General features: G+C 40.9%; 1 protein-coding gene and 1 long non-coding RNA gene across 6 annotated transcripts in view; both read right to left on the bottom strand.

Moving 5' to 3' along the window:
- Positions 1–9,447, bottom strand: part of LOC131516620 (uncharacterized) — a 43,660-nt gene extending 34,213 nt beyond the window's left edge. The window contains exons 1-2 of one of the 5 annotated variants that reach the window (XM_058737876.1): positions 8,515–8,802; positions 801–923 (exon numbers count right to left, since the gene is read on the bottom strand). In XM_058737876.1, coding sequence (XP_058593859.1) covers positions 801–923; positions 8,515–8,644 — 253 coding nt within the window. In that variant the 5' untranslated portion in view covers positions 8,645–8,802. Of the gene's footprint in view, positions 1–800; positions 924–8,514; positions 8,803–9,346 lie in introns of those variants that run through there. The other 4 variants (XM_058737877.1, XM_058737879.1, XR_009264177.1 and 1 more) reach the window with 4 other exon arrangements.
- Positions 9,448–11,669: 2,222 nt separating this feature from the next.
- On the bottom strand, positions 11,670–22,639 carry LOC131516627 (uncharacterized). The gene is made up of 2 exons (XR_009264180.1): positions 22,480–22,639; positions 11,670–12,537 (listed from the first exon to the last, which is right to left on the bottom strand). It is a non-coding gene; the product is annotated as an uncharacterized LOC131516627 (long non-coding RNA).
- Between the last annotated feature and the right edge of the window lie 106 nt (positions 22,640–22,745).

Raw genomic sequence — 22,745 nt, 5'->3', positions numbered from 1 at the left:
CTGATAGCTCAGAACCTGGAGCCTGCATCGGATTCTGTGTGTCCCTCTCTCTCTGCCCCTCCCCCATCCTCTCTCAAAAATAAACATTTAAAAATATTTTTAAAACAACAACTAAGGTTGGAATCATCTACAAACTAAAAATCCAAAAGAATCTCTTCTACCAATAACCATAGGCTTGGATTGAAAGGAGCCAGCAAAGGCTTCGTCCCACCCTCCTTCTTGAGGGAGGACAGCTTACCAAGAATTCAAGTGGCAAAACTCCCTGGCTGACCACCAGCACTCCCTACCTTGGAGAGACAAGGGCAGCAGTGTTCTAGCAGCAAGGAGGTGAGGTGGGTGGCGGGGCCTGCTAAGAGGCCCACCACCAAAAGTACCTACTGGCCTTTGTGGACCTCTGACACTGAACTCCATCACTAGCTTACAAGGACAGGTTTGCTATAGTCTGAAGCAAACATTAAACAGAAAGCTGAGTGCTGTGTGTGAAGGCCTGGGGGTCCTTTTCCAGAGCATCACAGCAGTGCACAAAGCTCCTAGCTGTGGCTCAGCCTTCCTCTTCATTCACAGCCCTGGCTGGTGATCTCAGTACTCCTTACCCCCAGCTGCACCCAGCCTCACTTCGATTTAGTCCAGGCTGTCTGCTGTTTGCCCATGCCCACCCCTTGCATCTCTCCCCTTCCTTCCCTGGTTTTCCAACTCCCATTGGCCTTTTGACCAACCCAATTCTGTCTGTCAGGGATGTCACTTCAGCTCAAATAAACACTTAAAGCACCCAAGCACCCTCCCACGTTATAGAGACCTACTTTGGCTAGTAGTTGGATCAGGATAGATAGTGCCTTCTAAGGTGAGGAAGTGAGCTTCAGCCAGCAGCAGAATGAATGAATTTACATTGAATTTCAAGCAGTTTGCGAAAATGCGACTGGTCTCTGTGGGGGAATAGCCAAATATAAAATAAATCAATCTTTGCCTCTCAGGGAATTAAATTCCATTGTTGGACTTTTGCATGCAGTGAAGGGAGGGTGTCCATAAAAAACACTTCATTCCCTGCCCCAGTTCAGAGTCAACTGAAAGACAAAGGAGTTGGTCAGATGGATATCTTTAATATGAGAGAAAATCTGCCATTCTCCTTCAGTTGTCCCTTCTCCTTCCATCTTCTCCTCCGTGTCATTTTCTTTCCTTCCTGGCAGAGAGGTAGTGAGGTGGGGAGTGGTGAGCTGCTTGGAGGTGATTTGGCAGCATGCTCACTCACACCCAAGGACACAGAACACTGACGTGGAAGGGAAGAAGCTGCACAGAAGCACATCGATGTCGTGCCTAGTGGTGCCCAAGAATGAAGAGATGGTGTACACAGCAGTTAGGCAGAGGAGACAACCCACATGGTTGGGAGACTGTTTACAATGAGCAAATAAGAAAATTGATTGAGCAAATAATTAAATACGTTCAGGATTAGAGAGCCAGGTTTCTCACCATTGGAGAAGGTAAAACATGGAAAGAGGCAACGTTTGAAAGAACTCTGAAATGTACTGGCATTAGAAGTATTGGTATAAGTTCAGGGATATGTTGTGGCGCCTGGGTGGCTCAGTCAGTTAAGCGTCTGACTTTGGCTCAGGTCATGATCTCGCAGTTCATGAGTTTCAGCCCTGCATCGGGCTCTGTGCTCACAGCTTGGAGCCTGGAGCCTGCTTCTGTGTCTCCCTCTCTCTCTGCTCCTCCCCTGCTTGCACTCTGTCTCTGTCTCTCAAACAAAAATAAACATTAAAAAAAAACCATTTAAATTCAGGGATATGTATATACATATATACGCTTCCTAAGCCTGCCTACTGAGAAGTCTAGAAGCCATGACACTCTGGTAGCAATGAGCACTTCTAGTAGCCAGATCTTGTTTTCAAATACCATTCTTCTCTAAAATACCAGGACTCCTTGGTGAAATGGTTGACTCCAGGGCTGGGGAAGGGAACGTTAGACAAGAAAATCCTGAAATATCTTGTTTCACAAAGCAAGAAAGTATTCACAAAATGATGAAGACGTGTCAAAAGATCATAGCAGCCCCTTAATGGAAATCCCATCAGCCCAACGTGGATCAACTTATGCATGAAAATAATGATAGCAATTTATTATAACCAGTGAATAAAGTAGAAAACCACGGCTCCAAACTGATATCAGTAAATGAAAGCATAAGTGGGGAGGAGAGAAAACTCTTTACAGGAGGCTGTCAACAAATAAATGCAGCAGTTATGCATGTAGCAGGAACATTCAGATCAACATTCAGATGAGGTAGCGGTTCATTGTCCGGGAAGGCTAGGATTGTTAATTGGAGATTTGATGGCATAGTTTTGCAACACATCCTCACAAAGTACTAGTCAGCTACAAAGGGAAAACTGCAGATGCCAACATAACCAGGTGATTCACAGTAACATCACCAGTGGTGAGATGGATTAACAACACATGCCCCGTCTCAACCCTTAAAAAGTACATGGCATCATTTCTGAGGAATTCCTGCCAAGAAAGCCAGACCCAAGTGTGGTGGTGAGGAAACATCAAACTGACTAAGGTTAAGGATCATCTCTCCAGAGTATACGACCTGTGTTCTTATTTATTTATGTATTTATGTATTTATATTTATTTATTTTTAACGTTTGTTTATTTTTGAGAGACAGAGCATGAGTGGGGGAGGGGCAGAGAGAGAGAGGGAGACGCTGAATCCGAAGCAGGCTCCAGGCTCTGAGCTGTCAGCACAGAGCCCGATGTGCGGCTCGAACTCACAAACTTGTGAGATCATGACCTGAGCCAAAGTCGGATGGATGTTTAACCGACTGAGCCACCCAGGTGCCCCACAACCTGTACTCTTTAAAACTGTCACAGACATAAGAGGTAAAACTGCTGAGGCTATGAAAAGCAGGGAAAAGGGAGAACAGTTTCAGACTAGGAGGCTGAAGAGATTTGACAACAGCAGCGTGTGCTCCTGGAAGGGACAGTGTGCCAGAAAGGAAGAAAAGTTGTTGGGGAAGTTGGTGAGATTTGAATGGGGGAGGGGGGAGACATACAAGTCTATGAATTAGATGATGATATTTTATTAAGGTTGGGGGGTTATATGGTAGGTAAGCAGCAAAGTGTCCTTGATTTGGGGAAATACACACTGAAGTATTGAGGGGTGACAGGGCATCATGGACACAACTTGTTCTCAAAAGGTTCAGAACACAGCTAATTATTTTATACATGTATATAATTATATATAATATATAAACATAATAAATTTATATTGCATGTACACACAGTTATGGAGCAAATGTGATAAGATGTTTACAATTAGAAATCTGGGTAAGGGGAATATTTAAAAATATTCTCATAGTTTGAAAATAAAATCAAATTTATTTTCAACAGTTAGTAATTTATCCATTTCAAAAATTATTTAAAAAATTAAAAGGAATGTCAGCTTTTTTCCTTTTTCTTTCTTTCTCTTCTTTCTTTCTTTCCTTCCTTTTATTTTCTTTCTTTTCTTTCTTTCCTTCCTCTCTTTTCTTTTTTTTTACTTTTCTTTACTTTTCTTTTCTTTTTGCTTTCTTTCAACTGAGGAAAGCTAAGTTGAAGAACATATAGAACTTTTCAGCCCAGGGCAAAGAGCTGAGGACAACCTCAGGCCTTTCCTTGCAGGAACAGTGTCTTTACAGACTAAAATATTTGCATACTGAGATCAGGCTGGGTCCCAAAGAGGATGAAGTTAGAGGCTGAGCCTTATATTTCCTGTCCCTTCTCCCAAACTCATCATTCACATGAGCGTCTGCCTAGCACATCTCAAATATAAAACCCCAAAAGAGGAGTGAGCAGGGGGAACCTCTTTCTAGTGTAAGTCTTTCTACTTGGAAACACAAAGACTGAACATAAGTGCTATCCCTCAAAAGTCTTGTTTTGAGGAAACTCTTGTTTTTCAGGTGTTGGTAGGTTGCCCTAGGAGCTCCTCAATTATCTTGGTGTGCATCTGAGCCATGCAGTGAGGCTCTTGGTGTGCATCTGAGCCATGCAGTGGCCTGGGATTTCCTCTTCTCTGGTCCTACCATCCACAGAGACCAATGTTATTCTTACCATGGGTGTGAATGCTCTTGGGGTTGGTACTGCTTATTTACTATCTGCATGTGCTGTCAGCTCTCAGGGAAGCAACTCTGTGCCAGGTACAGAGTCAGAACCACTGGATCACCTCCCCCAAACTGATTCCCAGTTGGGAAAGGCCCACTTTTCTATTTCTCAGCCCACATGGGAAACTTCTCCTAAGAAGTTAATCTACTCAGGGCGCCTGGGTGGCTCAGTCCACTGAGTGGCAGACTTGGGCTCAGGTCACAATCTCACATGGTTCAAGAGTTTGAGCCCCGCATCGGTGACAGCTCAGAGCCTAGAGCCTGCTTTGGATTCTGTGTCTCACTCTTTCTCTGCCCCACTTGCGCTCTCTCTCTCTCAAAAAATAAATAAACATTAAAAAAATAAGGAAGTTAATCTGCTTGGGCAATAGCTGGGCCTTAGTATACAGCAGCTTTTGAGTCATTTTTTGATGTTTCAGTCTGACCAAGGAATCAGTTCCATCCTTCTGCTTCTATCTGCCCATGCTGGGCCACGGACAGCTATGACAGAGTCCTCCCAGGTCCCAGTCAGCTCTTCTCCTTCTTTGGAATTGGTCTTTCTCTCTTTCCCTTCTGCCAGCCACCCCCCGCTAGCATTCAGTCAGAAAATTTTAATTGGGTTTTACATATTTTTAAAGTTTTTCATAGCATTGTCATTTTACAAATGAGGAAAGCAATGCTCAGAGAGGTTAAGATGCTTACCTAAGATCAACCAGCTAAGAGGTGGCAGAGCCAGGACTTATGCACCCTCTGACTACACAGCTGTGCCCTGCATCTCAGTCAGGCAGGCATTCAAGGCTCCACACCCACTGGTCTCTAGTCTCTTCTCCATCACACCCCTCTGTCCTCCTGACACTGTAGTTAGTGCTCTGATCGACCAGTACTCTCATTCCTTTGCCTTTGTCCATGCTGGTTCTTAAGTCTTGAAGGATACTTTCTCATTCCTCATCTACAGGAATTGTACTCAGTTTTTAAAACTTACTCAGCTCAAATATAAATTATTAGTTAGAACTGCAGAAGACTCATGAAAAATGACATTGAAGTTAGTAAAATCATGAGTGACCATGGGCTTGCCTACCAAATTCGACAATGTTAAAAGAAGGGGATATGTCATGGAGCCTCAAGAAGACAGTTTGGGGGCGTGTGAGGTAGGATCACATGAAACAGTGAGTGTTAAACTAATGGAACATGTTATTCAAGGGGTGATAAAGCTGAAAGATCAACAACTGACATTTATTGAGCCTTAGCCTCAAGCCAGTCCCAGGAGGTAAAATGAAGAGCTTATTTTTAACTGGAAAGACATGTGCTTAAGTACACAATTACAGTACAGTGTGACCCATGCCATAATTTGGTACCATGAGAGCTTTGGCTGGGTCTGACGAAATAAATTTATAGGTGTTGCTACACTTATTTCTGGAAAGGAACCAGAATTTCTCAGGTAGCTAAGTGGCAATAGGGAGAGAAAGATCTTCTAGACAGATCAAGCAACAGTGTAAAAGCATGGTAACATGAGAAAGTATGAAGTGTTTGCGTTTGATATTTCTAGAGCAAAGGTTAGTGTGTGCATGTGTGCAAGACTTGTGTGTGTGTGTGTGCGCGCGTGAGTGTGAGATAGTCATGAAGTGTAGGTGGATGAAGAGTTCTAGGAAGTAAGACTAGGAAGGTGGTATAAGGTTTTAACATGAAGGGTTGATGTGAAATGTTCATGAGTTTTGCTTCTTTTCCTCTATACTTTTGAATAGCTTCATGATAAGATTTTCTTTTTGGAAAAATCATTTTGGTTGGATAGTGAATTAAAAATAATTAAGTCTAGAAGTAGAAATTCCAACAAGAAGGCTACTGTAGTAGTTCAAATGAGAGATGATAAGGGCTGGTGTGGTAGACAATGTGGTGTCCTGCCCGGATCACCTGTCACCAAGTGGGAGCCCCCATCCCCAGCAGTGACTGTGGATGCTAACAACTCATAGCTGACCCTTTCTCTAGAGAATTACCCACCACTGACTGCAGCCACCTCACCCAGAAAACAAACTATGATGCCCACCCCCTGCCAACGACTGCCTTCAGTCAATGACTGCTAGAGTGGCATAAGAGATTGACCCCCTTGCCTTAAGGGGCATAATTCTGCTGTGTGGTTAATGCTTCAAGTACCTTACCTGTGGATCAGGCCAAACTAGATTTTACCTGAGACTACCTGCTTGTCGGGCTCTTTTCCTTTCCCTAGTCTGGTTCTATCCCTCCCTTGTAGTAGGTTTTTCTTGAAACTCATTCCCTCAAAAGATCACATGCATCCCAAATCCTCTTCTAGACTCTCCTGCTAGGGAACTAGACCTAAGACAACCAGTATTAATTGTTTATAAGGATGTAGGTGCCTGATACATTGAACCAAGTAGAATTGACCAGGTATGATTGGCCACTAATTAGATGAGTGAGAAGGAAGGGTGAGGGAGGAAAAGATCTGGAATGTTCTCTAATTTTGGCTTGAGTCTAAAGGGGTACTATTCATTCACCAAAGCATCGTTCTGGGGTGGGTGAGGGAGGAGATGAGTTAATTCAGTTTTGGACAGGTGGGACTGGAGATGCTTGTGAGATACCCAGGGCATCCAGGTAGAGATAAAGACCATTGCAGTTTAGAGTTCAGGATAGGAAATCAGAGCTGAAGATGTAGATTTTTGAGCCAAGAGCAAATAAATGACAGTCACAATAGAGGTATCATGTTCACTATCCTGGCTCTATACAGGTAAAGTTATAGGATGCTATCCTATTGAATTTCCAAGTTAACATCAGGGAAGGCAATCTAGTTCTCCAATTCAGTCCTTTTGGTCCATTTTTAGAATTCTGAGCTGGATAATCTTGAGCTGGCCTTTTTTTTTTTTTCTTTTTCTTTTTTTCTTCTGTTGATCCTATTGTGGCTCTGTGTCAAAATTAGGGCCAAATGTAGTAAAAGAATAATATAAAAATAACCATTTTGTTCACAGTGAGTTATAGTCACATTGTTCATGTATATTATGCCCAAATGAACAAAATGCAGTGTTTCAGGGAGCCTGGGTGGCTGTCGGTTGAGAATCTGACTCTTGATTTCAGCTCAGGTCATGATCTTGTGGTTCGTGGGTTCGAGCCCTGAGTTAGATTCCTCACTGACAATGCAGAGCCTGCTTGGGATTCTCTCTCTCCCTCTCTCTCTGCCCCTCCCTTGCATGCTCTCTGTCTCTCTCTGAAAATAAATAAACTTTAAAAAAAATGCAGTGTTTCTTAATCACTTCCTTCAGAACCAGAATTAACTATTTGCCTATGTCTCCATAAGGAAGGCCATTAATATTCAGAATCTGAAGGAAGAACTTTTACCCAATCCATCAATACTAGACATTAAGCCTCAGTCTCTATCTTCTCTCCCTCAAAAGTAAAGAGACCTGAGGATACCTAACTCAACTTTTATGATGGAGGCACACAAAGAAATTACTTGGCAAAGCATGAACCTAATCGCTACAAAGCTTGAGGAGTGAGTTTCCCAACAGCGGCAGAGTTAAGTATGAAGCATGGAAGAAGACAGGAAAGAAACTAGTTCTCCTAACACATCTTCCAAAGTTCCTTACTGGTGTAACTTGAGGTATGAAAGGAAAAATACATTTTTTACTCACTTAGTCATTGCTGAAGGCTTCCCCTCTGGCTACATAACATTATTGACACAGTTTTGTTGCTCTGTATTAATTGAATGGCTATGTATTCCTCTGCCTTTTCATTTCAGTATTCTCCAAAGATCACCATCATTTTCTAGTCCGTAAGTGGAAATGAGTTCAGTGGTTAAGTAGACTACTGTGCCTAAGACTGATCCATTTCTGCACCATTCCTTATTCAGACTACCTTTTTATTGGTAAAGCTAACTAAATTCCTGCTCTACAATCAACTTACCAAGATCTTTAATAAAAATGTTTATCTTGTTCACTGTATCTTAATAAGGAAAACTTACTGAATAATAATATTTGAAATTGTCTATGGACTTTCCCTGAACTTATTTTTGAAATGATAAATATCATATCAAAAAAATTTTTGACATTTTTGTTCCTGGAAGTCATTCTATAAATTATATGATGTAATGTGGTATGATGAGTAATAGTACTTGTGGAGAAAAGCTCTGCTTCTGGAATTTCGACAAGTGAGCTGAGATTTATGTGACTATTATGTGACTACTCAATCATTTGAAAGGTACATATAAACTTAATGGGCAAGCCTCCCCCCTGCCCCAACATTTGCACAGCTACTATATATCTCTTTAAATATTAATACAGAAACAAAAATACTATTTACAACCCCCTAAAGAATATCCTGTTCCTTAAAACTCTTTACTATGTTTTTCCCATTTTAATAAAAGATCATTTAATAGTTTTTACCCCTTAATATTTTAGTAAGTTACCTTTAAAGAATGATTTCAAAAGGATATCCATACACTGTATATCCACGTAATGAATCCACCTTATCCTCCAATTCACCAAACAATTCAGAGAACATAGAGCCAAAACAAAGAATCTCTTGGCCTTCCCCATCCTCACCCTTCCTCCTCCATGTTTTCTAGACCTGATTCAGAGGAAGAGGTAAGTCTCAAAAGTTGCTTCTTGAGTTGCAGCGGGATTTATTCTAGGGTCCCAGAAGCAGTTATTACAGTGGGTTTGGCTTAGCGGAGTCTACATGGTTCTAATCCTAACTGCCACTTTTTAGCTGCATTAAGAGCTGGTCTCGAGGAAGATACTTAACCTCTCTGTAACTTGGTTGCCTCATCTGTAAAACGGGGATAATACACATCTACCTTACAGAGAAAGGAGCCAATTCTTACAAAACGTCTATAATAGTAGCTGTCGCACAGTAAGTTTGGAGTATTAGCTACTATTATTATCATGGAGCTCAGCCCGCGGTTACGAATCAGTTTGTTGGGCTTTACAAATGTGGCCAACACGCAGTGAACACGGAAGACACTGGAGAGAGAGGGAGGACCGACTTTCTAATTCTGACTGCCTTCTATTCAAAGAAAACCTCGGCGGCAGTAAAGAAATACCATAGATCCTAGAAACGCCGCCTGCACAATAGACTGAAAAGTTGTAAGAGGTACAGCTGAACCGGGCAAAACCCCACCAGGAACCCCACCTCCGAGTTAGCAAGAATGGGGTGTGGAAGCGGGCCTTTCCCAGTGAGGGGCGGAAATGGTCTGGACACGCTGTGGTGGGAAGAGCTGCCCGTCCTGGGAGGTGTACCGTGGGGACCAATCGCTCTCGGGATCCGCCTTCAGGGGGCGGGAGAATCGGGACGTCCACCCACCTTGGGCCCGCCTCTGCGCTGTAGGCTACTCCGCCTTTAAATTTCCGCTTGGGTCCGCGAGCGGCGGTCGGCTAGAGAAGGGTGAGCGCGGGAAAACAGCAACAACGGGGAGGGGGAAAAGGGATAGAAACGGGAAAGAGGGGAGATGTGACCGTCGGAGATGAGAAATAGGAAGCAATGGGGGGGGGGGGGAGCGGAGAGAAAAAGAGAGTAGGAGCATGGGAGGGGCCAGAGAAATGGGGAGGAGGAAGGAGGGAGGTGGGGGGAGAGGCGCGGTGAGCAGACTTAGGGACAAGGAAAGGAGAATGCGGGGCGGACACCGGGTAAGGGGAAGAGTAAGATAGCCCCCCGCCGACCCCCCCCCCCCCCAGTATGAGATGCCCTAGGGGTTCACCCCGAATGGGGCAGTAAAGCAAAGCCTGGAGGTGTGTTGAAAGACAGCTGTTGTCTGGGCCCCTCTATCACCAAGTTAGCCACTCCTTTTGTATTAGTTGGCACGCAAATTAATTTGAGTGCAGAGATGATGTCTGGCCCTTTAAGAGGTGAATGATACAGGGAGTTATCCTTAGCCCCTCTGTGTGGGCTTGTCAGTCTTCTCAAAGGACTGGGCTTACACAACCAGATCAGCAGATTTATCCTCTGAGTTACTATGAGATCACCTTTACATCCTCCAGTTTTGAGAAAGGCATCTCTCTTCTTACCTCTGCCTTTACAGGATACCTGGCACTTTGACTCCTGTGACGCATTCTCTGACATAAACTCCCTGAAGACAGTTTCTACTGAATTATTTGCCACCTTTCTGATAAAACTTTCATTGACTTTCATTTAAACTGTTTTCTCTAGTAGTACCTCCCTCCATCCCACCTCCACCTAAGAAACCTATCCTTGATCTGTAGATTTATATAGAGTGGTAAAACAGGAATGGGGCTTTTGAGATAATCTAGCAGGGACCTCTCATTTTTAGGTAAAACGAATAAAAACCCTTGAGACTCAAAAAGTGAGTGAAAGTGACAGTATTGAGACCTTAGTAAGTACCAGGTACTGTGCATATCTTCTATATATTCTTCAAAAACATAGGGTGTAGGTACTTTCGTCCTCTTTATATAAATAAAAAAACAGGCTAAGAGTGATTAACCTGCTAATGTGTGATAGAGCTGGGATTTCATCCCAAGGAATCTGACTTTAAAGCTCAATTAATTTGAGTAAAAAGAAATCCTAGATAGTGCTAGGACTGTGATTCCAATTCAGGCTGAATGCTTTTTTTTTTTTTTTTTTTTTCTTGAATCACACTACAGTTTCCATTTTTTAAGTCTAAAACTCTTTATATGTTTTGCAAGTTCAGTTATCTATACTGTATATGAATAGCATGTAAGTCTACTTCACTACCTTGAGCTCATTCCCTTATTTTGGTTCTATAAAAAAAACACTCCCATCTTAAGAGAAATTTATATTTTGGGTTCCCTGTTAAGTTAGGGAATGCTGACTTTACAGCTCTGACTGTGGCAGTAGATTTTGCCATGGCTTCTCTGGAATTGGCAATTAGGCAGGGGTTGGAAGAAGTTGAGAAATAAAGCTGGAAATCATTGGGATGACAGTTGCTGGCACTTCAGGGCTTACTCTATTGCCTTCCCCTAACCTCGAGGCCTCCAGGTTTTAGGAGTGGCTTAGGCAAGCTCTAAACCTACAAATGATCATCTTAGACTCTCTGTACTAACTTCTGCTTACTGATACCATGAAACTGGAGTTGGTTATCTTCCTATTGCCATTTTTCCTGCATGTGCAACCCTTGACCCTGTGAGCAGTGCCATAATTTGTGGCATCTCATAAAATTATGCAGTAATCTCAAATCCTTAGCACTTAGAATTTGTCTTTTTCACACTAGTCATTGCCTTTTTATAATTTGTCACTTTTTTTCCCCAAAGATTTTATTTTCAATCTCTATACCCAGCATGGAGCTCAGACCTACAACTTCGAGATCAAGTGTCACATGCGTTACTGACTGAGCCAGCCATACATCCCAATGTATCATCTTTTCTGTTTATAGTTAATCTCTCCAAGAGCAACCCTCAGTCATGAAGCAGTCCTCTAATACCATGTTTTAATCCCTAGAAATTGGCATGATATATGTATTTTATATACTAAATACATATGTAGTTGTTTTGAATTATATAATACCTGAATTAATGCTTACTATAAAAAATTAAAATGAGAAGTATATAGAGTAAATGAGACAATCCTCTTTTAGTTTTTTTTTAAAAAAAAATTTTTTTTACATTTATTTATTTGAGAGACAGAGAGAGACAGTGTGAACAGGGGAGGGGCAGAGAGAGAGGGAGACACAGAATCTGAAGCAGGCTCCAGGCTCTGAGCTGTCAGCACAGAGCCCATGTGGGGCTCGAACCCATGAACCATGAGATCATGACCTGAGCTGAAGTCAGATGCTTAACCAACTGAGCCACCCAGGTGCCCTGAGAAAATCTTCTTTTATCCTATACTTGTAATTCCATTCATTTTCCTGTAATAATCACTGATAATAATTTGGTATTTTCTGTGTCATCTATATATTTACATAAGTATGTACACACACACACAGTTTTTTAAAATATAAATGAGATGTTGTATCAGCTAGGATCTCAGTCAGGAAACAGAAACCACACGTTAAACAGGGAAAATTTAATATAAAGAATTATTAACTAGTAATGGGATTAACTACTAAGGGGTAAAAAGAACTCTAAAACAATACAGTAGCAGATATAGGGAGCAGCCACAGCTTCTAAGGTTGAGGCAATGTGCTCAAGGAAGGAACGAATTTGGAAGAGGCCCCTTTCCTCCAAGACTAATAATTGGACTTTATGGAAGAGTGTATGACAGGTGATGTCAGTGGATGATGAAATTTGATGAATTGCTGCGCATTGAGACTGGAATGCAGGAAACTGGGCTGGACTGCTGAGTTGGAGTGCTGACAAACTCTCCAGAAAACCACTGAGATTCCAGGAAACTGCTCACAAGGTTAATGCTGGCAGAATTAAATGCGAAGTCACAAGAATTCTGTTGAAACTCACTGGGAAGCTGCCTGATTGTCGTGCTGTTGAAACTTGATGGTAGGCAAGCATCACTGGGCGTTCTTCTAATACAAAGGAAAAAACAAAAACAAGGAAAGCATCCAGGAACCAGGAAGAGAATCCCCCTTCTTCCTGCAGTGTCCCTCTAGCACCCCCTAGTGATACAGCTTAAAACCATCAGCTGGCAAAGGAAAAATGAAATTATCTAGTATCACAAAACAGGGCAATGAAGGATAGATTTGGAGCCGAGGGACAATAACTGATGACTGGCACAGATATGATACTAACTTTTTTCACTTCTTAGAGAATTTTCCATGTTGATATATAGAGATCTTTTTTAAATGATTGCATAATTCCATTCGCCTTCATTTCACTGGTGGACATTAGCCTATTTACAGTTTTTCACTGCTAAGCAGTGAATATCCTTATGCATATCACTTTGTATGTATGGCAACTATATCTTTAGGTTTGATATCTATAAGTGAAATTGCTGGATCACAGGATATACATATTTTAAACTTTGGTAGGTATGATGCAAATTGATATTCTTGTGTGTGATAATGCTGGTTTAGTCAAATTTTCACCAAAATGGATGTTATAAACCTTTTCCTTTTTTGCCAATCTGATGGGCAGGAAATGATACTGTTATTCTTTTTTTAATGTTTATTTACTTTTGAGAGAGAGAGCACACACACATGAGCATGAACTGGGGAGGGGCAGAAAGAGAGGGAGACACAGAATTTGAAGCAGGCTCCAGGCTCTAACCTGTCAGCACAGAGCCCAATGCAGGGCCCAAACTCACGACCTGTGAGATCATGACCTGAGCCAAAGTTGGACACTCAACAAACTGAGCCACCCAGGCACCCCAATACTGTTATTTTTTAAATGTTTATTTCTTTATTTTGACAGAGAGCGTGCATGAGTGGGGGAGGGAGGGAGGAGAGAGAGAGAGAGACAGAGAGAGAGAGAGAGAGAGAGAGAGAGAGAGAGAGAGAGAGAATCCCAAGCAGGTTCTGCATTGTCAGCACAGAGCCCAATGCAGGCCTTAATCGCACAAACTGTGAGATCATGACCTGAGCTGAAATCAAGAGTTGGATGCTTAAATGACTAAGTCACCCAGGTGCCCTGATACTGTTATTTTAACTTGTATTTTCTTGATTCTTAATGAGACTGGGCATCTTTTCATATGTTTTTGACCATTTGTTTTTCTGTCATTCTGTGAACATTGTGTTTTTTTTTTTCATTACAAAAATAATCCCTTTTAGTAATTCAATATCAAACTATATAAAAGAAAAATGATAGTGGTTAACACATAATGAACACCAACTATGGGCCAGACACTGTTCTAAGGACTTTACTTATGTTAAGTACAGTCTCCCAGCCATTATCACCTGAGGTAACTACTGTTTACAGTTGGGTGTGCAGTCTTCTAGATTTTTCTTCTAGGCTAACACAGACATATATAGAATTTTATTCCTTGGGGCTTTTTGTTTTCTTTGGTTTCACAAAAATGGAAACCTCCATATATTGCTTTACAATCTCCTTTCCCCCCGCTTCATTATGTTTTAGACCTCTTTCTAAACCAATATATAAAAATCTACCTCACCCTTTTTAATGTCTTCATAATATTTCATTGTATGGTTACCATAAATTATCCATTCCCATACTAGTGAATGTTTACTTTGAATCAGTTATTTTGCTAAGATAATCAATGCTGCAATGAACATTCATATGCATACCTTTATACACTCATTACCCTAACCTTTTGATACTATTTCCTGAGAATAAGATGTTAGATTACAGCTTAATTAATCCTCAGATTTTCCTGTCTCTTGCAGTTCAACTCCTGGAGCTTGAAAACACATGTACTACAGTATATGTATATGCTGTGCATTGTATACACATATGTATAATTGTGATACAATTCAGGTTTCCTCTCAAATTACTTAGATGGTGTATTTCTTAAAGCTTTAATAGTCTCTGTTAGGCATTCACTATCTTCCTGTCTTACATTATATCTCTGTAAGTCCTGATCCTTAGTGCAATCGTTTTTCTTTTCTAGTCTACTCTGTATCCAATTTCAAACCAATCTGAGCTATCTCCTTCAAATTCTTAAGTTCTCAGAAAAGCAGGGGTTCTTCCTTGTATCTATCCCACTTAGGTTTATTGCCCTTTAGTATCTTAATGAACTTAAAATGATAATTAGATATCTCACCTATCCAACCAGCATTCCCAGAGCTCTGCTAATTAGAAAATTCTCTCATTTGCTTCTTTTATGATTATGTATACTCTGTCCCCTTTTTTTGAGCTAAGAATGTTCACATCCATCATTGTTTATAAGGAGAAATTCTGTTTTATGCCTTCTTGTTTTGTTTTTGCTTTATATTTGTATTTGTTTCACTTTTTTTGTTTGTTTGTTTTTTGGTCTTTTTGTCTTGCTCCTAAGGCTTTTTTGATGGGTCCTTCAGCATCTCCATTCAATTTTTTTAAAAATTGAGGTGAGAGGGGGCCTGGGTGGCTCAGTTGGTTGAGCCTCTGACTTCGGCTCAGGTCATGATCTCACAGTTCATGACTGCTGTCAGCACAGAGCCCACTTGGGATCTTCTGTTCCCCTCTCTGCTCCTCCCCTGCTCATGCTCTCTCTCAAAAATAAACAAAACATTAAAAAATAATTGAGATGAGATTCACATAACAAAATTAACCATTTTAAATATATAATTCACTGATACTTAGAACATTCATGGTGTTAAATTACCATCTCTATCAAGTTCCAAAACCTTTTCGTTATCCCCAAAGAAAACTCTGTACCCATGGTTGCTCCTCACTCTTCCCTATCCCAAGTCTCTAGCTACTACAAAATTACTTTCTGTCTTTATAGATTTACCTGTTCTGGATATTTCATGTAAGGAAAATCATATAGTAAGTGGTGTTTAGGGTTGGGTTTCTTCCAGTAACTAAGCCTAGTGGTTTTTTTTTTTTTAATGTTTGTTTATTTTTGAGAGAGAGAGAGAGTGGTGGAGGAGAAAGAAAGAATCTCAAGCAGGTTCTGTACTGTTAGTGTGGAGTCCAATGTGGGACCTGAACTCACAGACCATGAGATCATGACCTGAGCTGAAATCAAGAGTTGAATGCTTAACTGACTGAGCCACCTAGGCGCCCCAAGCCTAGTGTTTTTGAGGTTCCTCCACATTGTAGAATGTATCAGTACTTCATTCCTTTTTATGACCAAGTAAAATTCCACCATATATGTATGTGTGTGTATATATATAAAGGACATCTGGACTGATTCCACCTTTTGGCTGTTGTGAGTAATGCTAGTATGAAAAAATGTATGTACGTCTACTTGTTTGAGCCCCTGTTTTCACTTCTGGGTATATACATAAGAGTGGGATTGCTGGGTCATATGGTAAATCTATGCTTAACTTTTTGAGGAACCCTCAAAGTGTTTTTCATAGCAGTTGCCCTATTTACATTTCTACCAGCAGCGCACAAGGGTTCTAATTTCTCCTGATCCTCGTCAACACTTTTCTATTTTAAAAATAGTCACACTAGTGGGCTTAGAGTGGTATTTCATTGTGGTTTTCATTTGCATTTCCGTAATGATCAAAGATGCTGAGCATCTTTTCCTGTGCTTGCTGGCCATTGGTATAACGTCTTTGAAGAAATGTTTATTCAAGTTCTTGGCACATTTTTACTTTTGGTTGCTTATCTTTTTGTGGTTGAGTTGTAACAGTTCTTAATATATTCTGAACACTAGAGCCTTTATCAGATATGTGATTTGCAAATACTTTTCTCCTATCCTGCGGGTCATCTTTTAACATTTGTCTGTCTTTCTTTCTCTTTCTTTTATTTCTCTCTCTCTCTCTCTCTCTCTCTCTCTCTCCTTCTATTTATTTTTGTAAAGAGGTGAATCATGTAGTTTGTAATGAAATCCTGAAGGAGACCTAATGTCCCTATGGGATACAATGCCTCCAAGGTAGGTCTTTAAGGCATGAGATAGGCCTGATTCTTTAGATCTATTAGGGCCTATCTTTGCATTTTTCTGATAATGTCCTTAATTTTGATGAAGTCTAATTTATCTTTTTTTCTTGCTTGTGCTTTTGATGTCCTATCTAAGAATCCATTCAGAATCCAAAGTTGTGAAGATTTACCCATATGTTTTTTCCTAAGAGTTTTATATTTAGGTTGTTGATCCATTTTTAGTTAATTTTTGTATATTGTATGAGGTAGCAGTATGGATAACTATTCTTTCCTCATTGAATGGTCTTGGCATCTTTGTTGAAAATCAACTGGCCATAAATGTATGGGTTTATCTCTGGATTCTCAGTTACATTTCATTGGTCTTTTTGTCTGTCCTTATGCCAGTACCACACAGTTTTTAGATTACTGTAGCCATGTAGGAAGTTTTGAAATTGGGAGGGGAGTCCTCCAACTTTGTTCTTTGTTCTTGTGTCTCAGTATTGTTTTGGCTAATCAGGCTCCATGCTATTCTCTATGAATTTTAGAAGACTGACTTTCCTGTTTCTTAAAAAACAAAAACAAAAACAAAAAAACCTTGTTTTTTGGCTATTGTCTCTTCCTCCTTCAGTTATCTTTCCAGCTGATACCAAAGTTTCCTACATCTTTCCTTTCACTGCCTTTCTCCTACTATCTCACTACCTAAAGCCTGATGGTAGGTTGCTATTGCACTCTGGATCAAGAACGAGACTGCAGACCTCCTCAACTTCTCTTCCACCCCTGCTCCTCTTAAAATGTATAATAAGGTTTCAGGTTCAGTTATTGAAAGATTATTTCATCTACTCTGTGTCAAAATGTGCATTTAAAAATTTTTTTTTAATGTTTATTCTTGAGAGAGAGAGCAAGCAGGGGAAGGGCAGAGAGAGGGAGACACAGAATCTGAAGCAGGCTCCAGGCTCTCAGCTGTCGGCACAGAGCCCAACACAGGTCTTGAACTCACAAAACTGTGAGATCAGGACCTGAGCTGAAGTCAGACATTTAACCAACTGAGCCAGCCAGGCACCCCAAGATGTGCATTTCTTATCATATAAATAGTTCCTCAAATTTTGCCTTTGAGCCTCCCCAGATTGATTACTGAAAAGAAAAATTATCTGTCTTCTCCTAATCAATTTGGACATGAGATTCCTGAGTGGTACTTGTTTCAGTTATCATTCCCAACTATGTTACTCTTGCTTCAATGAAAATGCACTTAAAATAGGAGAATTCAGAATTAGAGGGGGCCTTAGGAATATAATGCAGACTCCTACTTAAATGTGATCAAATGAACACATTTATTTAACTCTGCTGCTTATCCAAAGTCCTCTAAAAAGACAGTAAGCTCAGAATGCATAAGTTTTTGGTGAACAGATGACAGCAACCACATTTTGGAAGCCGTAAAGCAGGAAGAAGTGTGGGACCTGACTTTGCAGAGTAGAAACTCACTAAGCTGTTAGTAGGGAAGCCAGAGCAAGCCAATTCTCAGAACCCACAGGACAGCTTAGGCATTAGAGGTACTAGGTACCTCTGAAAGGAGGAGTGTGAGTGAGAAAAAATATGAGGGGTAGCTGAGGACAGGGATACTGTACTGAAAATGGGAATTACGTGGAAGTCAGCATTAGATGGTGAGACATATCAGTCTCCTCTTCATCTCAGCTCTGAGAGTGCTGGCAGCCAGGCTTACTCCATACCTGCCTCCGTCCACAGGTGATTGGATGATTTCCTCACTGGGGAAATTTGGTAGGCCCAGAAGGGCAAAATCCTGCAATCCTAATAAGATCATCCTACACTGACCAACCCAACCTCCTATCCTGCCTCACCCCTGCTATTGGTCTTCCTCTCTTAAATAGCCAAGGCTTACCCTCAGGCAATCAAGGAAAGCCTGCAGCATGCAAGAGACCAAAATGAACAAAAAAGAACGCAGAGAAACTAGAGGCAGTGAAGTTGGTAGGAAAACTTGTTTAAGAAACCCTATTGTCTATCCTTGTAGATCTCCTTGTCCCACAAAGGAAAGAACATATTCAAAAGGAACATTCAGAAGAAAAAAATATGTTTGTAAAATTGAAAATAATATAGTAGCAGCGAAAAAGTCAACAAAAAGTAAGGAAAACGCAAGGTGAGGAGACCCCTCAGAACTGAAACCGGCTAGGCTAACACAACTTACTGTTTACATTTATAAAACTTCTGTTTCAATCTTGTCGCCAACAGAACTTTACTATTACAAGAAACTCTTTCACAGGGCAATAAAGATAGAAATAACTTTGTTCTGGGAATTTCCTTGCCCAGGAAGCCCATTTAAATGAACACCAAACGGGTTAGCTAACCTGTAGCATCAGGTGACAGTTTATCCCTCAAGACTCTGATCCCATCTCAAAATCCCTGCTGTGTCCTCCATCCCTAACTATTATCTTTGTTCAATCCTAATCAAGTGGTAGCGTTGAAACACCCGCCTTAAACCAGTCTTCGGAACCTCACAAATATCTCAACTTTGCTCTTCCCCCTCTGAGAGGCTACTAGTAGACTGTCCAGTTAGTGCTCTCCCTCAGTAGGAATAAACTCAAGTTTAATTTTATCAACAGGATTTTCAGCAATACTTTTTTGGAGCCAAAATCATCACTTCTTAAAAAGTAGTACAGGGGCACCTGGGTGGCTCAGTCAGTTTAGTGTCCAACTTCTGCTCAGGTCGTGATCTCACTGCTTGTAAGTTTGAGCCCTGCATCAGGCTCTGTGCTGACAGCTCAGAGCCTGGAGCCTCTTTCAGATTCTGTGCCTCCCTCTGTCTCTCTGCTCCTTACCCACTCGTGCTCTGTCTCTATTTCTTGCTCTCTCTCTCTCAAAAATAAACACCAAAAAAGAAAAAAAAGAAAAACCTACAAGAAAACACATAGGAAAGTGGAAGAAAAAGGATAAGAAAGTTAAAAAAGATCAATTCTGGAGATTTAATATCCAAGTTACAGGAATTCCAAACAAAACAAGAACAGGGAAAATGGTGAGGAGAAAAACATCAAAGAAATAATTCAAGGAAATTTCCTAGAACTTGAAGGCATAAATTTCCAGAATAGAAGTTGTGATGGATCAAAGGAGATTCATACCAGGGTTAAAACCACGGTTGTAGGAGACTGTGATGCTAAGTGAAATAAGCCATACAGAGAAAGATACCATATGGTTTCACTCTTATGTGGATCCTGAGAAACTTAATAGAAACCCATGGGGCAGGGGAAGGAAAAAAAAAAAAAAAAAAAAAGAGGTTAGAGTGGAAGAGAGCCAAAGCATAAGAGACTCTTAAAAACTGAGAACAAACTGAGGGTTTATGGGGGGTGGGAGGGAGGGAAGGGTGGGTGATGGGTATGGAGGAGGGCACCTTTTGGGATGAGCACTGGGTGTTGTATGGAAACCAATTTGACAATAAACTTCATATATTGAAAATAAATAAAATAAAATAAAATTAAAATAAAATAAAATAAAATAAAATAAAAGAGAAACACCAGAAAAAAAAACATAAACAAAAACAAACCATGGTTGTAAAATGTCAGAAAACTTTAGACAAAGGCAGAGTTCTTTTGGCTGCCTGCAGATTAAGATTATTGCCACCAGATGGCAGTATTGTCTCAAAGGCTCTATTTCTAAGAGGGTGTTTTTGTCTATAAAATTTCTCTGCTTCTTTCCAAAGCTTTAGAAAAGAGCCTGGGTTATTTCCTTAGTCATGCTCTATCAGAGCTCTTACTCTGATTTCTTCCTAAAAGGCTCTGCTAAAAGGTCACCATACAATCAGCCTGAAAGAAGAAAAAAGATTCAGTTCTCTGAAGAATTGGTTCCATGAGGCTCTGATGGGAAAAAAGACTTTTAAGAGAATGGACTCTGAGCTGTAACTGTTTTAGAGAAGAGGACTTCTGTCATGAAGGGATTCTACAAAACATTCATGCGTTCATTCTCTCAACAAGTTTTATTTTTATTTATTTTTAAATTTTTATTTGAGAGAGAGAGCGAGAGCACACAATCAGGGAAGAGGGGCAGAAGGAAAGAGAGAGAATCTTAAACAGGCTCCACACTCAGCACCCAGCCCTACTGGGGGCTTGATCCCATGACCCTGGGATCATGACTTGAGCTGAAATCAAGAGTCGGATGCTCAACCGACTGAGCCACCCAAGTGCCCCTCAACAAGTTTTATTGACACCTACTATATGCTAGGCATTAGCAATAACCCAGGGGAGAAAATCAGACATTGTCTTCGTCTTCATGGAGCTTACATTCTGAGAGGAGAAATATCCAAAAAACAAGTTAAATCAAATCACATCTCTAGCAGAGGAATTTGATAGAGGTCAAGGTGGAAGTAACACCAGTTTTGTAGGTGGGAGATATAGATGACTTGGAGTAGGATGGTGTTAGGAGAAAGAAAAGTAGATGGATTCAAGATATGTTGGAGGTAGACTTGATAGGACTTGGATGTGGGAGGTCAGAGAGCAGATGCATTAACGTCTCTGGATTGAGCAAGTGGCTGGGTGCACAGGTTGACATTTTCTTGGGTGCAGACTTGCAGGGAGAGAAGTTTTGGAGGACAGGATGATGGATAAGAATCAAGAGTTCAGTGTAGAATGTTAATTAAATTGCTCCTCCCCAGGCATTTGGGTTCTGGTGGACGTCACTTAACCAGGCTACGATGGAGTTTGCTCCAATCTACTGCCCAACAGAATGGCTTGGACTGGCATATTTGGTTCAAATTAGTTCACACTTGGCATTCATTAAGTTAAAAATTGCTGTTAACTCTTTCCTTCTATGGAGCAATAGCAAAATCAGCTTAAATTTTTAGTGGTCCCTCCCCCACCCCGGGCTGGGTATTTGAGAGTTAAGGAGAACAAGGCAGCACATTTTACATTTTGTTTTTTGTATTCTGTTCAGATGGAGGACACATCTTAAGGACAAGAAGCTTCTAGAAATGCAAGACCACTTATTTTGATGGATCCTCTCAGGTTGCTATGTGCAGGTAAGATCCTGAGTGTGATTCTGAGATGACAGAGGTGAAAACTTCTTCCCTTGACTGGAAGATAGAGACCATGTCTTGTCCCCAACATAGTGCCTGATACATATGTACTCAATAAATACGTGTTGGATTGAAGCCACTCCATCTGGATCATTTTCCAGTTTTCAGACCTTAGTTGAACTCTCCATAGGACTCAAAATACCTCCTATTACCTATTTCCCAAAAAGCTGTTACATAATAAACTGTGGGAGTGGGTGCCTCTCCAGGCTCATCATGGCTTAGGATCGTATCACTGGGTTATGTTAGAAAAAAGCACATCTCCTTCCTTTTTCTTATCCTCCACTGCACAGGAATATTTTGCCATCATCAACACAGAGTTAAGGCAGAGCTTAAAAATCAATCTTAGATCTCGACATCAGTGTTTTCATTTGCACCTAAGAGGTTGAGTATTCTGTACTGTACTTATAATCCTCAGTTACCTCACTCACCTTCTTTGTTCACTCCGCATTTTCTCTGTACCTATTTGCTTGCACCTTTGGACTGTGCTTTTTTGAAAGTGAGAATTATATCTTTTTAAGCTTCATACTTGTATACAGTTTAGAACAGTGCTATTATAAGGGCGCGTGGATGGCTCAGTTGGTGAAGTGTCCAACTCTTGATTCTTGGCTCAGGGTTTGTGGGATCAAGCCCCATGTCGGACTCTGTGCTGACAGCATAGAGCCTGCTTGGGATATTCTCTCTCTCCCTTTCTCTCTGCCCTTCCCCTGCTTATGTGTGTGCTCTCTCTCTTTCTCTTAAAATAAACAAACAAAAAAAAAGAAGAGTGCTATTTTACAGTCTTGGTAACACAAAGGAGTAGCCTAGGAGAGCTTTAGCTCCCCCCACCAATTTTCATAAACCTTGCAACCCTCCTCCAGAATCATAATTAATACATAAAAAGAAAAATGTTTATGAATTACAAATAAAAGCATATTTAGAAAACATGTTATTTTTATCATTGTGTAGCATGCGATCTAAGTAAAAACAGCGTGCTTACTATGCAGAAGCAACATGAAGTCAAGACAAGTCTTGTAGCGGGGTGCCTGTGGCTCAGTCGGTTAAGCATCCAACTTTGGCTCAGGTCATGATCTCATCTTTCGTGAATTCTAGCCCCATGTCAGGGCTCTGTGCTGACAGCTCGGAGTCTGGAGCCTGCTTCAGATTCTATGTCTCCCTCTCTCTCTGCCCCTCCCCCTCCCCCTGCTCAGCTCTGTCTGTCTCTCTCGCTCAAAAGTAAATAAACACTAAAAAAAAAAAAAAAAA

The sequence above is a fragment of the Neofelis nebulosa genome, chromosome 7 (genome assembly GCF_028018385.1).
Source record: "Neofelis nebulosa isolate mNeoNeb1 chromosome 7, mNeoNeb1.pri, whole genome shotgun sequence".
Lineage (NCBI taxonomy): Eukaryota > Metazoa > Chordata > Mammalia > Carnivora > Felidae > Neofelis > Neofelis nebulosa.
The sequence above is the reverse complement of the archived record's forward strand: the minus strand, read 5'-3'. Positions and strand labels throughout refer to the sequence as shown.